This window comes from Mustela erminea, chromosome 7 (assembly GCF_009829155.1).
Source record: "Mustela erminea isolate mMusErm1 chromosome 7, mMusErm1.Pri, whole genome shotgun sequence".
NCBI lineage: Eukaryota > Metazoa > Chordata > Mammalia > Carnivora > Mustelidae > Mustela > Mustela erminea.
This window is the reverse complement of record NC_045620.1, coordinates 105,100,470-105,115,071: the sequence shown is the minus strand read 5'-3', so window position 1 is coordinate 105,115,071 and position 14,602 is coordinate 105,100,470. Positions and strand designations below refer to the sequence as shown.

The window sequence follows — 14,602 nt, the reverse complement described above, 5'->3', positions numbered from 1 at the left end:
TGACACTGAGACTCCCTCTAATATTGTATCCCCATCCCCAATCCATAAAATAATCTATATGTCAACGTTCACTTCCTCAGTCCCCATTCACGTCATTCCACTCCACAGCACCTCTCCCAAGTGCTCTGGCCAAGGTCACCAGCGAACTCACTGCCAACTAGGTATGTCCTGAGTTCTTCGCTTAGTGTCACACCTCACCAACACCTGGCAATACTGGCAACTTTCTTTCTGAAAGGCTCTCTCTTCCATTGTCCGTGACACTTCTGCTGCCTCTCACACCTAAGCTTTCTTGCTGTGTCTCTCTATAGCAGTTGTATTTTTTCTCTTTTTACCCCCAAAAACTTAGGTTTCCAAGACTTCAGTCCCTAGCTCTCTTCTGACTCTACACAACCAGATCTATTTTTTGGAGGTCTCGGACCCCCTATGAGAATCTAATAAATGTTAAAATCCTCTCCTTAGGAAAAGTCTTATAAACTAACGTGCACATGATTACTGTATGATGCTAGGTCACTAGGCCCTCTGCAACCACAAGCTCATCCCCAGGCCCTCCAGGAACCTGATGTCTACACGATCCTTAACTTCTAATCCACCTCCCTTGTCTCAATCACCAGTACAAGCCAACAACTCCCACATTTATTGCTCTGCTCTTTCCCCTAAGTTTATGACCCACACATAAAGCACCTTAACAGCCCTCATCAAACAGAGCAGCCCTAAAGGGCGATCTTTCTCTCAACCGTCCCCATTCCCAACCCTTGCCCTTCCTTCCAGCATAAGCAAAGTGAGAGCATTTGTATATATCACACACTCATACTTCTAAACTTCTGTTCTGATCATCCTGCCTACTGCACACTTCTTCCCTTTCCCACCCAGCAAATACCTATTATTCATCTTCCCAAAGCCCTACCAACAGAGTAGGCAGTGCCTCTGTGTCACCAACTTCAGCTGTCTCTTTTTCAGGATAGGGACAGTGACCAATTTGCCTGTTAACCCACAGCCACTAGCATACACACTGGAACTGGCTGAATGAATGACTGATCAAAGACAACATAAAAGGAGAAATAGAGGTCTAAGTTGCATATCCCAGAAACAACTCCTGACACTCAACTAACATAAAGATAGAACTTTAAAAAAACACTAATAAAACCCCGAGTTCCTTAATCTACAGAAATTAGTTGCTTCTCTCTAAAACATCAAACACCTCAAATCTAAGAGATTCTTACTACTATAAAGAAATAGGAAATGATAAAAGAATACTTTTATAATCACTTTTAATATCATTAATAGCCTCTTGAAACTGAGGCAGCCTTAACATTTATCTCTACATTTTTATAAGTATTAATAACTGATTATATTAAAAGACTAAAGGAAACTCTGAGCAAAACACCAAGGGTTTTCTAAGACTTGTACCAACATTTTTCTTTGAATATAAAAATATATATCCCAAACCTTATGTTAGTAATCGTTTCTGTCCATAAATGGTCAATACAAAGTTCAGGAACAATTGGCTCTGTTTCTGGCGCAAGGAAGGAGCCATTAGAATTACTATTTGGAGAATGAGAAATACTATGTCTCTTTGGAGACTGATTATGGCTTGAAAGGTTGAACCTCTGCACCCCTGAAAAAGAGTGCACTCCTAAGGCAGGAGAATGAGCACGACTGCAAAATAAACAGAGAGAGGGCATCACAATTAACAAGGCAGTCTGACAGAACATGCTTTCCAATCACACTTCCTGAAACTCTTATGTAACAACTGCATTCCTGGTATAATCTCTGTCAGGAATAAATTTTTTTTAAGGGGAATAACTATTTAAATGGCTCACATTACGTGTTTTATTGCATTCTAAAGATTTAAATTCTTCTTAAAATTCAATCTTTATCATTTTAAAAAGGAAAATTTATTCATTTCTGCCTCAGAACATGAACTGTTTTTATATTCAGAAAGGTCCAAACTACATTCCTACATATTGATATGTACATACCAATAAAAATATGTCCCCCCATTACCAGATAGATACTAGTAAAAATGAAAAAGCTCAAAGACCAAAAACAAGAAAGGAAAGAGAAACCAAAATATTTTTGCAATTAATATTCATCAAATTGCTGCCACTTATTGATGGAAATGAGGCAACAAATCTTATGACAAGCACAGGCAGCTTCTAAATAGGACTCACTTTAAAAAAACTAACTTTTACTTAGCAACACGACTGGGATAATCACTATTTTCCCTAAAAAAACCCAAGAGCTATCAACAGAGATTTTAAATCCTTCAAAACATTAAAAGAAAGTTTGAAAAGAAGGTATCTCTTTCTTGGGATATCTTGTTTAAAACAAGGAAACACTTCCACACTTAATTCCCACCTTAGAGCTGCCATGTTGGAAATAGAAGGTGAACGAGAGTGTAGACTGGGTGAGGAGGTCGAGCGACTCTGACTGTGAATGGAGGAGTAATTCTGGAAAGGTGAAGCCACGGGGGAATCTCCTTTGGAGAGGCTTCTGAGGTGTGCTGTGAGGGAGCTACTACTGGCCACATTCTGTGGGGTTCCCCCCTGTTCAGAGAACTTTAAGACAACATTCTCTTCCTTAAGTCAAAATGATGAGAAGGAGGAAAAAAAAGGCAATAATTAGATTAAAGGGTAATTTCCTGGTGAGAATTCAGGGTAGAAGCCAGTTATTAAAGACACAATACTTCTTTTTTCCTAAGAAGCTCAATGCATTTCACAAATGATTCTTCCAAATACATGTGAAAAGTTTTCAGTGTTAACTATCCTTTCATGCTAAGGAGTGACTTGCCATTATCCTTACCTCTGTTTTGACTCTCCGAAGAGCCCACACAGAATGCAAACTTTGAACAGTGTCATAGGTCATTATAATGGAGGGGTCAGTGTTGAGAAAAACAATTTTCATTGCATGATCTACAACATACTGTACTCTTGATGTACCAAAAAGACCTTAAAGATAAAATAGAAATGATCAGGTATTGAATAATGAACTTCATAAGACAGTTCTTTATGAAATGACTTTCTGTAATTCCTAAAGAGAAACCCAGCCAATTAAGACACAAAAATCCACTAATATACAATTACCCTGAATTTTTAAATTTACTTTGGGCAACAACTTCTCAACCTACATACAGAATATATTACCAGTTTCAATTCACATACATGCAATTACATGTTGAAGATGCATGCTGACTCACTATCCCGTGGGCCACAGGTAGGTCTGTGACTACTCAACAACTAACTGATCTGCAAACTGCCATCAACTATCCTGCCATGTTTGACCTCTTGACTGTTTTTCTTCCGTATGAAATCTGTCCCCTGTAATAACTATATTCAAACAGAGCTGAACAGTAACTATTTACTAAGTATACTTGCAAAATAAGTTTTTCCTAGTGAGTTTAGCTTTTACTTCTACAGTACCCTGAATTGATTTCTATAACCTTCTCTGACAGCTTCCTAAATGCCTCCCTTCCCTCCCAGTTAAAGTATTTTTTAATTTTAAATATTTTATAAAAATAAGAGGTATTTTATAAAGAAACAAAAAAAATCACTCATAATTCCACCATCTCAAAATATCCACTCTTAAAACATTAGGGAATATTCCTTTTTTAGTGTTTTTTTCCTACATGTATACACACACTTTTTATGCATTTACAAAAATTAGAATCACCGTACCTAGTTTTATATTCTACTTAACATTATGCACAAGCAATTCCTGAGGTCATTAAATATTGTTCAAAAACATGATCAATAATGGTTCACACCATCCTAACATGTTTATTTAGGTTGTCTGTAATCGTTACCAGTATAATATCAACACACTTTTCAGTATAAGGCCAGAGAATAAATAGCTTAGGCTTTGTGGACCACATAATGACTGTTGCATAATGTTTTTTTCTACAACCCTTTAAAAAGATTAAAACCATTCTTAGCTCATAAGCCATAAAAAAACAAGCTGTTGGCTGGATTTAGCCCGTGGGCTGCAGTTTACCAAGCCCTGATACACAAGATTAAAAACCTCAGCGGAATTTCAGAATATGTTCTTGAGATAAAGTCCTACAAGTAAAATTGGTCAAAAAATATAAACACTTTTTTTCAGTTTTCAAGTCCTCATTATTTATAATTACCTATCATGTTTGGCCACATTTAAATTTTTAAGATAAGCAACTAGAAATACCTTAGGAAATACTAAAAGTTCTGCATCTCAGTAAATTTTTTTATTATGAGCACAGAAAATGAGTTATTAAAATTTACACAGAAGAGGCCTAAGAACCTATACTTTTTTCTTCAACAACAAAAAACAATTATAGTTCATTTAAATATTGTTCATTTACTTATGAATGAAGAACAGAATCCAGTCATCTACAGATAGGGTAGCAAATATGTCAATATTCCTGATTGATTATAGGCCCTATTTTTAATAAAAGAATAACTATTAATACAATTAATAACTTTTAATAACATTTAATAAAATTGTTAATAAAATAACAATTAAAAACAATACCATAGTATTCAAGTTCTTGCTTTAATATAATTTTTCATAATAAAAATATTTAAACTACATTATTTCTATAAAACAAGCCCAATTTTCATAAAGCTCTCCCATTTCCTCCTATCCCCCAAATTTAAAAAAGTTTATGTGAAAGAATTTATTAAAAAAAAAGGAATGAAAGAATTTATAAAAATACACTTACTTCCGGATTTACAAACAAGTGGGGTTATTTCATCTAGTGGATGCAACATGCTGAACATAGTGGGTAAAGGTTCTCTAGTAATAAACAAATAATCAGTCAATCACCAACACAAAATGATTCCATTTATGTGCAAATTTTGTACTTTCCTTGCAAAGAAATATCTTCTCCAGATTATACAAGCAACTAGAAATCCATCATCTCAAAATGCAAGCCTCTAAACTTTTTACATACTATTTCTCACAGTATCTTCTATTTCATTCCTGGAAATATCTCTTCTTGTACATGGTAATTCTATGCATTCACACACACAGGGAAATCAACACAGCCCAGGGAATCTCTACATACAGGAATCATCACATTACAGAGCCAATGGAGTAATAAGCATAAGGCAGTCTTTTTTTTTTTTTAACCTTCCTTGGCGGCAGTGTGTCTCTGGCAGCTAAGAAAGAAATTTGGTGTCCTATATCCATTTACAAAAAAGTGTCACAAAAAAGGAAGAAAAACATTGAGTGAATAAAAAGGCTGTATTTTTTTAAGGAGTGATTTTAAAAAGGACAAAAAAACAGGCCTTCTGTCTAAACACAGAAAGATTAAAATCTACAAGCAATTTTTTTAAAAACAGTGTCTATTACTTACACCAGACTATGACAAGTGAGCTCACAATTTATTAGGGAGACAAGGTAAACATGCTACCAATAAGCACCTATCATTTGTTGTGCATCTAATATGTACTAAATCTTACATCATATATTACATACGTCAGCTCATTTAATCTTTGCATAAATCCTAAGAGATAAATGACAGTACTCCTGTGACAGATAAGGAAACTAAAGCTAAGAAAGCTCTACTGACTTGCACAAAGTAACACAGTAAAACAGTGATGGCTCTAAGAACAATCTTCATATCCGCTGAGTATATGCTAGTTTAATTTTACTATGGAGGGGAGGAGGGAAGCAGTAGATAATTAAGTGCCATGTCGGAAGTAGCCCTCATAAGTGTACAGTACTGAGATGAGAAAATCACATTTATCTATGCTGTCAGCACAGAAATTATCATCATCCTGAACTTTTAGGTAAACAATATTACCTCAAAACCAGCACCAAAAAAGCCCAAATAATAATATACTGAACTGAGTAAAATGGATACCTGGGTGGACCTGGAGGTACCTCATGTGTAGAACTGCTTCGTTCAAACAACAATCCATATTTGGTGGGCCAAACATTTGCAACCTATCAGGTAAAAGGATAGGAAAAAACAGAAGTAAAAGAAATTACTCTTTGTAACATGTGCTTAGGAAACTGTAGAACATTAAGATTTTCTTCCAACTTAAAGCTTCACAAAACAATGTGATCATTAACAACATTTTTTTAAAGTCCAAGACAAAATCAAATTTAAGAAAGAGTGCAATCAGAAATTCCTGCCACTGGCTAATAACAGTACCAAAATGACAATGTGATGACGGGAAACAGGAAAAAGACAATAATCTTCTTCACATGCTTTAATATTCCAAAATGCTTTCTTTTTATAACTTAAACTGAAAAAAATCTCTCAGGAAAAAAATTCCATAATCCACTTCATTAAATAATTTATTTTTTATGCAAAGGATGGAAAAATGGATTAAAACTGTTAAAATTTGGTTACTTTATTTGAATAAAAATGCCGGTCTTAATTACTACAACGTGTAAGAATAGCAATAGTTCTGCACCTAATTAATTCAAGAATATTCTACAACAAAACACAGAAATAGTGAAATACTCAACTTACCTGAAAAGGTAAAGAAGCTATGTAATCCTTTCCTTCTATGCTATGCATGTTGATACACGAGCTTTGCAATATACATATGCATTTTTCTACTTCATCACTACCTGAAAAGAAATGATACAAGATTTATGCATAAAAAAAAAAAACTCAACAATAACAAACTATAATTCCCAACAGGACAAGTTATTTAACATACCATAAAAAAAATGATTAGGCTAAATCACTATTATTAGTGGCTACTTACTTTGAACAACAACAACAAAAAATAAGCAAGGAGATAAACATTTGGAGTAAGATGAAGTAAAATTTCAAAAAGAAACTTACTGTAGGCCTTCTCAGACTTATCCTGTGATATGATGAAGTCACACCACAATGCCTAAAATCAAAACAAAATGCTTACCTGAGAAAATTGTATCTAAATAACAACCTATTCAGTAATGGTATCTGATTAATAACAATTACACCTACATAATACCTGTCTCTCCTTATCAACTCAATACATACACCACTGGAACAAAAAAGAATAAGGTAAAATAAAATCAGATTAATGATAAAAATAAGGAAAGACAAACAGTGTTTGCAAATAAGTTTTAGAAAGCTAAAGAGTTATCAGAAGAGTTCAAAATTGCAAAGCCATTTTATAATCTCCAGACTTACCCAATGATCTTAACATTCTCAGACTCTCCTAGACTCATTTTAGAAAAAAGCTTTAGAAAAATTAACATTTTCCTTTCTTAAAGGCCCCTCTTAAAAAATACAAATTAAGAAAAACCATTAGACTTCAACTGGCATGCTTGACAATCCCTTACTGAAACTGTTTAACAGCATTTTTATGTTTTATTTTTTTAATTATGGTAAAATATATGCAACATAAAACTTACCACTTAAACCATTTTTGGGGGGCGGGGGGGTGGCGAGAAAGAGGGAGAGAGAGAATCTTAAGCAGGCTCCATGCCCAATGCAGAGCCAGACTTGGGGCTCAATCTCATGACCATGAGATCATGACCTGAGCAGAAAATGAGAGTTGGATACTTAATCGACTCAGCCACCCAGGCACCCCTACTTATAAACAATCTTAAGAGAAAGGAGACAAGAAAAAGAGACAATATATCTAACCACATACCAATGGAATCTAGTAAACAGACAATCATTCTTGGGAGAAATTAAGATGGAAACACAGAAGCAAAGAACTATCTGGACATCATCAAATCCATTTTTCACATCTATACTAACCGTATGAATTACACAGAGAAAAATCATCATCAAAAAGATCACTGGCAGGGCATCTGGGAGGCCTAGTTAGTTAAACACACCAACTCTTGATTTCAGCTCAGATTGAGATCTCAGGGTCATGAAACTGAGCCCCACCTAGGTCTCCATGCTGGATGTGGAACCTGCTTGGGATTCTCTCTCCCTCACCCTCTGCCCCTTCCCCAGCTTGCAAAAGCATATGTATGCATGCGTGTACTCTCTGAAATAAATAAATAAAATCTTTTAAAAAAAGATCATTGACTTTATTTTTTTTTAATTAATTTATTTTCAGCATAACAGTATTCATTATTTTTGCACCACACCCAGTGCTCCATGCAATCCGTGCCCTCTCTAATACCCACCACCTGGTTCCCCAACCTCCCAGATCACTGACTTTAACACTTCTGAACAGGAACACTTTCACACATGCCCTCAGGTTTCAAAATAATTCAGTTTATCTTTCCCAATAAACTGTTAGTGCTCATCAGGAAAAGAGTTAATGGAAAAATAATAAATAATAAGTAGTATCAGGTACAAAGGTTTCAGTGTATACCAATAAGAAATTTAATATTAGTCAAAAGCCTCATCTCATAAACAGCCTAACAATCCAACTACTATAAATGTATTCCTTTTTCCCTCAACTTACTTTCTAAAAATCCTCAATAAGTTGAAGTAGTACACTGAAAATCTGTCTCACCTAAATCTAAGTTACTAATATTTCACACTATCTGTTTGTGTTCATGTGGGATTGAGGAGGCACATGTGGATGGATCATGTCATGACACTTTACCCCTCAACATTTTATCATGCACTTACTACAAATAAAGATGTTTTCCTATACCCACAAAATCATCATCCTGCCTAAGAAAAACTTTCTAACATCACTTAATACCCAGTCCCTTTGCAAGTTTTACAAATTTTCCCAAAAAATGTCTTTTTGGCCAATTTTCTAAAACCAGGATTCAATTGGAAGTTCATTCAACAAGTTTCAAAAAATACTGCATTTGATGCCCCTTTACTCTTTTTTAACTAGAGCAGTCCCCACCTTTTCTTTCTTTCTCCCTGACCTTTTTTTTGTCCCTTTTTTTTTTTTTTAAGAGATTTTACTTATTTATTTAACAGAGTTCACAAGTAGGCAGAGAGGCAGGCAGAGAAAGGGAGAAGCAGGCTCCCCACCGAGCAGAGAGCCCGATGCGGGGCTCCATCCCAGGACCCTGGGACCATGACCTGAGCCTAAGGCAGAGGCTCAACCCACTGAGCCACCCAGGCGCCCCTGTCCCTAACTTTTTAAAGAGACCAGAATTGTAGATTATCCCCCGCAAATGTTTTCTCATAGTGGTTTTTTTTTAACTTTTTATTATGAGAAATTTCAAATATGTATTAAGTAAAAGGAATAGCAAAGAATTCCCATCTGCCAGCTTCAATAATTATCAAGCTTTGGCCATTCTTGTTTCATCTACACCTCCAACCCACTACTCATTTCCTGATATTTTAAAAGCCGATCCTATTATCCCCATGTTTCCTAAAACTAAAAGTTAACTCTAGATAGTCAAGTATTTCTGGGAAGAAAACTTAGTAGATGACAACATGTACTTCATGCTGCATGACAGCTTGAGGTGTGTATTACTCCTTTGCCTCACTACCAGTGCCGATAAAGTCAATCAATGTGGTTGAGGCAGAGACCAACAATACCTCCCAAGTAGAGATACATTTGTTCCTTCACATTAACAAGTAAGCCACAGGGTGACACCTCGGTGCCATGGTCGCATCCTTTTACTCAGTAGTGTTAGTGTCCACTAACAATCACTGTCTCTTACCAGTTTACACTGGAGGTTAAAAAATAGTAACTTCTTTTTTTCTTTTTTTTTTTAAGATTTTATTTATTTATTTGACAGACCGAGATCACAAGTAAGCAGAGAAAGCAGGCAGAGAGAAAGGAGGAAGCAGGCTCCCCGCACAGCAGAGAGCCTGATGTGGGTCTCGACCCAGGACCCTGGGATCATGACCTGAGCCAAAGACAGAGGCTTTAGCCCACTGAGCCACCCAGGCTCCCAAAAAATGATAATTTCTAATCCTACCATTCCCTTTTAATTTATTCACCAGCATTTTATAAATAAGGGTTTTCCCTCATTAAATGGAGATGGACTGCATGTCTTCCAAAAAGGCAGGGCAAGTGCTTAATTCTTTCCCTTTAATTACCAATTTTAGAAGAGTTCATTTTAATAGTCAACTATAATGATAGCAAAGTAGGCTATTTTCCTTTCCCTTTCTATTACTCTGAACCCAAATTTTTATTCAATACTCTGCAATCAATTATAATCATCATGTGTTAAAACATTTTTGTACCCTTAACATCTTATAAATTTTTATTGATAATAAATCAAATTAATTAAGGATAATGTTTAAAGATTATCATTAAACTGACAAAGGACAGAATTTAAAAAGTGAGGACAAAGAAAACAAGTGAAATTTTTATTTTCCCACTATTATCTTCACTACATTTTTAAATATATGTCCAGCTGCTGGGATCATTCAACTATGTTTTCATCATTTCTGTTAAATTCTAGGACAAAAGCTTTTTTTTAAAAAAGTTTAAATAGTCAATGAAATGCCAAAATTCCAATCAACTCACCTGTTGAACAGGGCTGTCAACTGTAAACGCTTTATAAACAGCCAATGCCTGGCTTTTACTTCCTTTGCTCCAGATCACCATATTTCCAGCCACATAGAGTTCCTCGTCATAATCCACTTCTTCTCCAATTTCACTGACGCCTTTCCTTAACTGCCAGCTTTCCTTAAAAATTAACAAATGTAAGACATGTTAAAGCACTCTCTTTTACAACAGTATGGAACAAGATTTATTAATTAAATCAAATGGTCATCCAGATACAAGTCTCCTACTCTCTCTCTGCCTGTGGAGTAAGACTCAATCTCTCAGAAGGTCTGGTGCCGCTGATTAACAGAGTGGGTGTGTATTATAAATCTTACATGACTTCATGAACAAAAATGTACTCAAAATTCTCTATATTAACTGCCTTATAACACATTAACCTGCCAAAAATATAAACAAACAAAAATAATCCTTATCTATAGAATGAAACCAACATACTTGGGAGACTAAAAAGCTGTATTAAGCATATGTGGGGATGATGGAAAGGGAGTAGTGAGATACACATGGGAATCACCAGCAGAGTTAATGCATAATACAGATTTCCCTGTTTCACAACTGCATATACGCTCACCTTCCTTCCCTTTTCCTAACCATCAAAAGAAATGGGAAGCAGAAAGGTTTAAACTTCCCCTCTCTGAGATTTTGGTATCACAAAGGGATAGGAAAAGGGCATAAGGCAGTAAAGACTGATTTCCTGACACACGCTTGCATCTCATTCCCCTACTTTATCTACTTGTGTAGCAATTCTTTTCTCCTCTAGAAACATACAGGTCTTTTGCAGTAGGGACCATTTCTAACTCTACAATCTACTCATCAAATAACATGAAATCTGGTCACTACATACTAAGTGAAGAGGAGACCTAAATGAATATGGTCTAAAATAGACCATAATCATACTACTGAAACTGACACTCATTATGACACCATGAGTTACACATGTCTAAATAAACAGTTATGTGGAGCGCCTGGGTGGCTCAGTGGATTATGCCTCTGCCTTTGGCTCAGGTCATCATCTCAGGGTCCCAGGATCAAGTCCCACATCGGGCTCTCTGATCAGTGGGAAGCCTGCTTCCTCCTCTCTCTCTCTCTGTTTGCCTCTCTGCCTACTTGTGATCTGTGTCAAATAAATAAATAAAATCTTTAAAATAAATAAATAAACACTTATGACCCTATAATACAATAATGTCATTATTTTAGCCTTGACTGAAATTTGAATCTCTACTCTACAAGTTGCATCATATTCCTTTCTGTTGCGTCTGAGTAGCCTTAAATTACAAAGAGATCACCTCACTCTACATTTCAAAGATATAATGGGAAGCTTAATGGAACCTTCTGTTTCTCGTGTATTGTAACCTCCTGAAGGGATCCCACCAAGCCAGCAGCACCATCAGAAGACCATAACTCAGATGCTGGCTGTAGCTGGCGAAGCTGAAGGTTCAAAGCATTAGGGTGGTGCTTGCAGTGGTCTCGACCAAAAGGAACAAATTCCTGCAAATCCCCGGCTGCAATCATCGTTGCCCTTTCTTCATAGAAGTTCGACATGGGTTCCAAATATCAACATTATTTCTGCATGAATTCAAACACATTCTGGTCAGCTTCTAACATCAAAACCAGAATAAAAATATCATAAAAGTTTACAGAAGAGTCATTAATCCTTAGATGAGTGTCAAACAATCCTATTATATTGTAGGTATACAAGTAATCATAACATCAAAAGGCCCTCCAGATTTCATGAGAAGCATACTAAAAGGATCACCGGCATATTGAAACAACAACAAAAAAATTACTTCTAACTCATCAGTAGTTGAAGTACTGCTTTGGTTGACCAGTCCACAAAAGACCTAATAAACTCTCAAGTGTCATCCACAGTTTTGACACCCCAATTCATTTAAACATGAATTACAACCAATTCCAATTTTTGGTCAAACCAGAACCAAGGCAGGAATAATCCTGGCCATGAAATATTCATGCTTGTAGCAAATTTAAGAGTGCTATCTTTTAATCTATTACAGCACAGTTCATTAGATGTAGATGAGCTGTGGGTGGAAAAATACTTCTTTACCTCCAAAACATTTCTGTATACAGCAACCGACAGCTAATAAAATTCTGATACTCTGCAATATGGTATGTAAAGTGGAAGCCAGTTCTGTCTGAGACAACACCGACATTAGAAATAGGTTTTGTGGCAACACATTTAAACTGCAATCCTCGAACAAAGAAATCAAAACAAACACTTGATGTCAACACCACAGACAACGTTTAGTATCTGGAAAGCACTCAAAATGAAGAGTTTAATTAAATTTGATTTAGAGTTCTCATTTGAGATGTTTTTTTGGGCATCAGTGGTTTTCCTTGCTGCACTATCTCAAAGCCTCTTTAGCTCCTATGCAGCAACCAGGGTTGCAAACCTATTTTGCTGTGAATTAACATTATTCCTGAGACAACTGTATGTCACAATGGTGGCACTTACTTCCTCCTGCTAAAATTCAGAATTGAGAACAGTTGAATTTAGGACATAACTAATAACGTGCCTTATAAAACTTACAAGAAAACAACAAAACTCTGCTGGTCTTCCTATTTCCTAGTCAACAGGACAGCCAGCATTAAACTTGCGACTTTATCCAACTTCAGTTGTGCAATTTCGAAATGTTATTCTATTAAAACTTTGAGAAAATTACATTATTACAAAATTATTTTAACAGTGCAGTATCTTTTTGTACGATTAAAACATATTTAATACCTTTATAGTAACCCAAATTTCTATGTGCTTAATAGGGCAACATAAAAAGCTACATATAAAAGTACTATATTACATTGATAAGCTATAAATCAAGTTATCGGCATTGTTTACAATAAACAAAAACTACCCTGCCAAAGGTAACCACAAAACTGCTTCGAGAAGAGAGAAACCCAAATGCACAGGAAAGGCATCATGCGTAGAGCAGGAACAGCCTCTTTAGGGTTAGATGAAACCCAACAAGCTAAGCCCCTGGGCCTCAAAAAAAATCCTGACCGAGAAGCAAGGGGCCGATATAGAAGCTGAGGCCCACATGGGACACTGCATCTAGCTCTGGAAGGAAGTCGGCGAGGAGCGGCACGGGGAGGTGCACCCCGGAAAGCCCAGTCCGCAGGCCGGGGGCCACTTGGCGCAAACGCGCGCTCAGGGCCTGCCCCTAGGCTCCCTGCCCTCTGGTCACCGAACGCAGGTCAGCTCGGGGTGGGTGCAGGGTCACAGGGCACGCGGTGAACCACCGGACGCTGCGGGCCCAGGCCCACACCTGTGTAACTCGGGACGCGTCAGGCGCGGCGAGCCCCGGCTGCTCCCCGGAGGCGCGGGGCCGAGGGGGCCCGAGGGCAGCGGCGGGGTCGGTCACGGTGACTCCTCGGCCGCTGCAGCTTCTCATTCCCTCTCCCTCCCCTATTCCGGAGGAAGAACGGGCAGCAGCTACTGGCGCGACAGCGAACGACAAGCAGGTACAGGCAGGAGTGCTAGGAAGCCACTCAGGCGAGATGTTCAAATGAACGCGTCCATCTTGGCTTTCCCGTCCTGCCTCGCGCAGGGGCGGGGCGGGGCGGGGTGGAGCGTCGCGGGTGGCGCGCGGCCGGGCCTGGGTCCTAGCGCCCGCGCAGCTGGGGAAGAAAGTATGAGGCAGGATGTGCAGGGTGCTTCATCTCCCTGCGCGCAACGTGGATCTCTGAATCCGGCCTGTGTCTGCTGGAGTGTGTACCGTGATAGCTCCCTCCTGGCATCCAAGATCTTTCTCCAGGTCATGTCATTACAACTGAAACTGCCTCTTACCTCTGAATGAGGAGATATTCAGGCTGGTTTCACTCCAGTCTCCTAGTCCCCAAACGGGAGCTATGTACTTCCAGGCTTAGGACAGAAAGGGACGTGCTGATTTTCTCTCTTTGGCAGGGCACTTTAACTTTTTGGGTTCCGGACCCTTAGAAAAGTTGATGAAAGTTAGGCAGCCCCCCCCCCCATAAAAACGTAGGTTGCAATTTCTGAGCTTCACAGACACTTCCCCCAAGTGTCTCACAGACAGGGTTTAACCCAGCTTTATCCCTTCCTCTGTGTTTGTGGACTCAACTGTACAATACCACAAGCTCTAATCTCCCATAGCGTGATATCTCTGGGTTAAAACTATTGATTAGCGTGTTATTGCCTAAAAAATAAGTTCAAGTGCTTCATCCAGAAATGTAAAGTGGGCCGAAACTTTTAAGTC

At 37.7% G+C, this 14,602-nt stretch overlaps 1 protein-coding gene across 9 annotated transcripts in view; it reads right to left on the bottom strand.

Moving 5' to 3' along the window:
• Nucleotides 1-13,920, bottom strand: part of ANAPC1 (anaphase promoting complex subunit 1) — a 101,880-nt gene extending 87,960 nt beyond the window's left edge. For 3 of the 9 annotated variants that reach the window (XR_004287913.1, XM_032352774.1, XM_032352775.1), the window contains exons 1-10: nt 12,922-13,039; nt 11,706-11,942; nt 10,338-10,499; nt 6,779-6,830; nt 6,458-6,558; nt 5,840-5,922; nt 4,694-4,767; nt 2,803-2,948; nt 2,359-2,579; nt 1,447-1,656 (exon numbers count right to left, since the gene is read on the bottom strand). Coding sequence is in view for 8 of the 9 variants with exons in the window: in XM_032352774.1 (XP_032208665.1) it covers nt 1,447-1,656; nt 2,359-2,579; nt 2,803-2,948; nt 4,694-4,767; nt 5,840-5,922; nt 6,458-6,558; nt 6,779-6,830; nt 10,338-10,499; nt 11,706-11,918 (1,262 nt within the window). In the remaining variant the exon portion in view is untranslated. The other 6 variants (XM_032352767.1, XM_032352769.1, XM_032352771.1 and 3 more) reach the window with 6 other exon arrangements.
• Between the last annotated feature and the right edge of the window lie 682 nt (nt 13,921-14,602).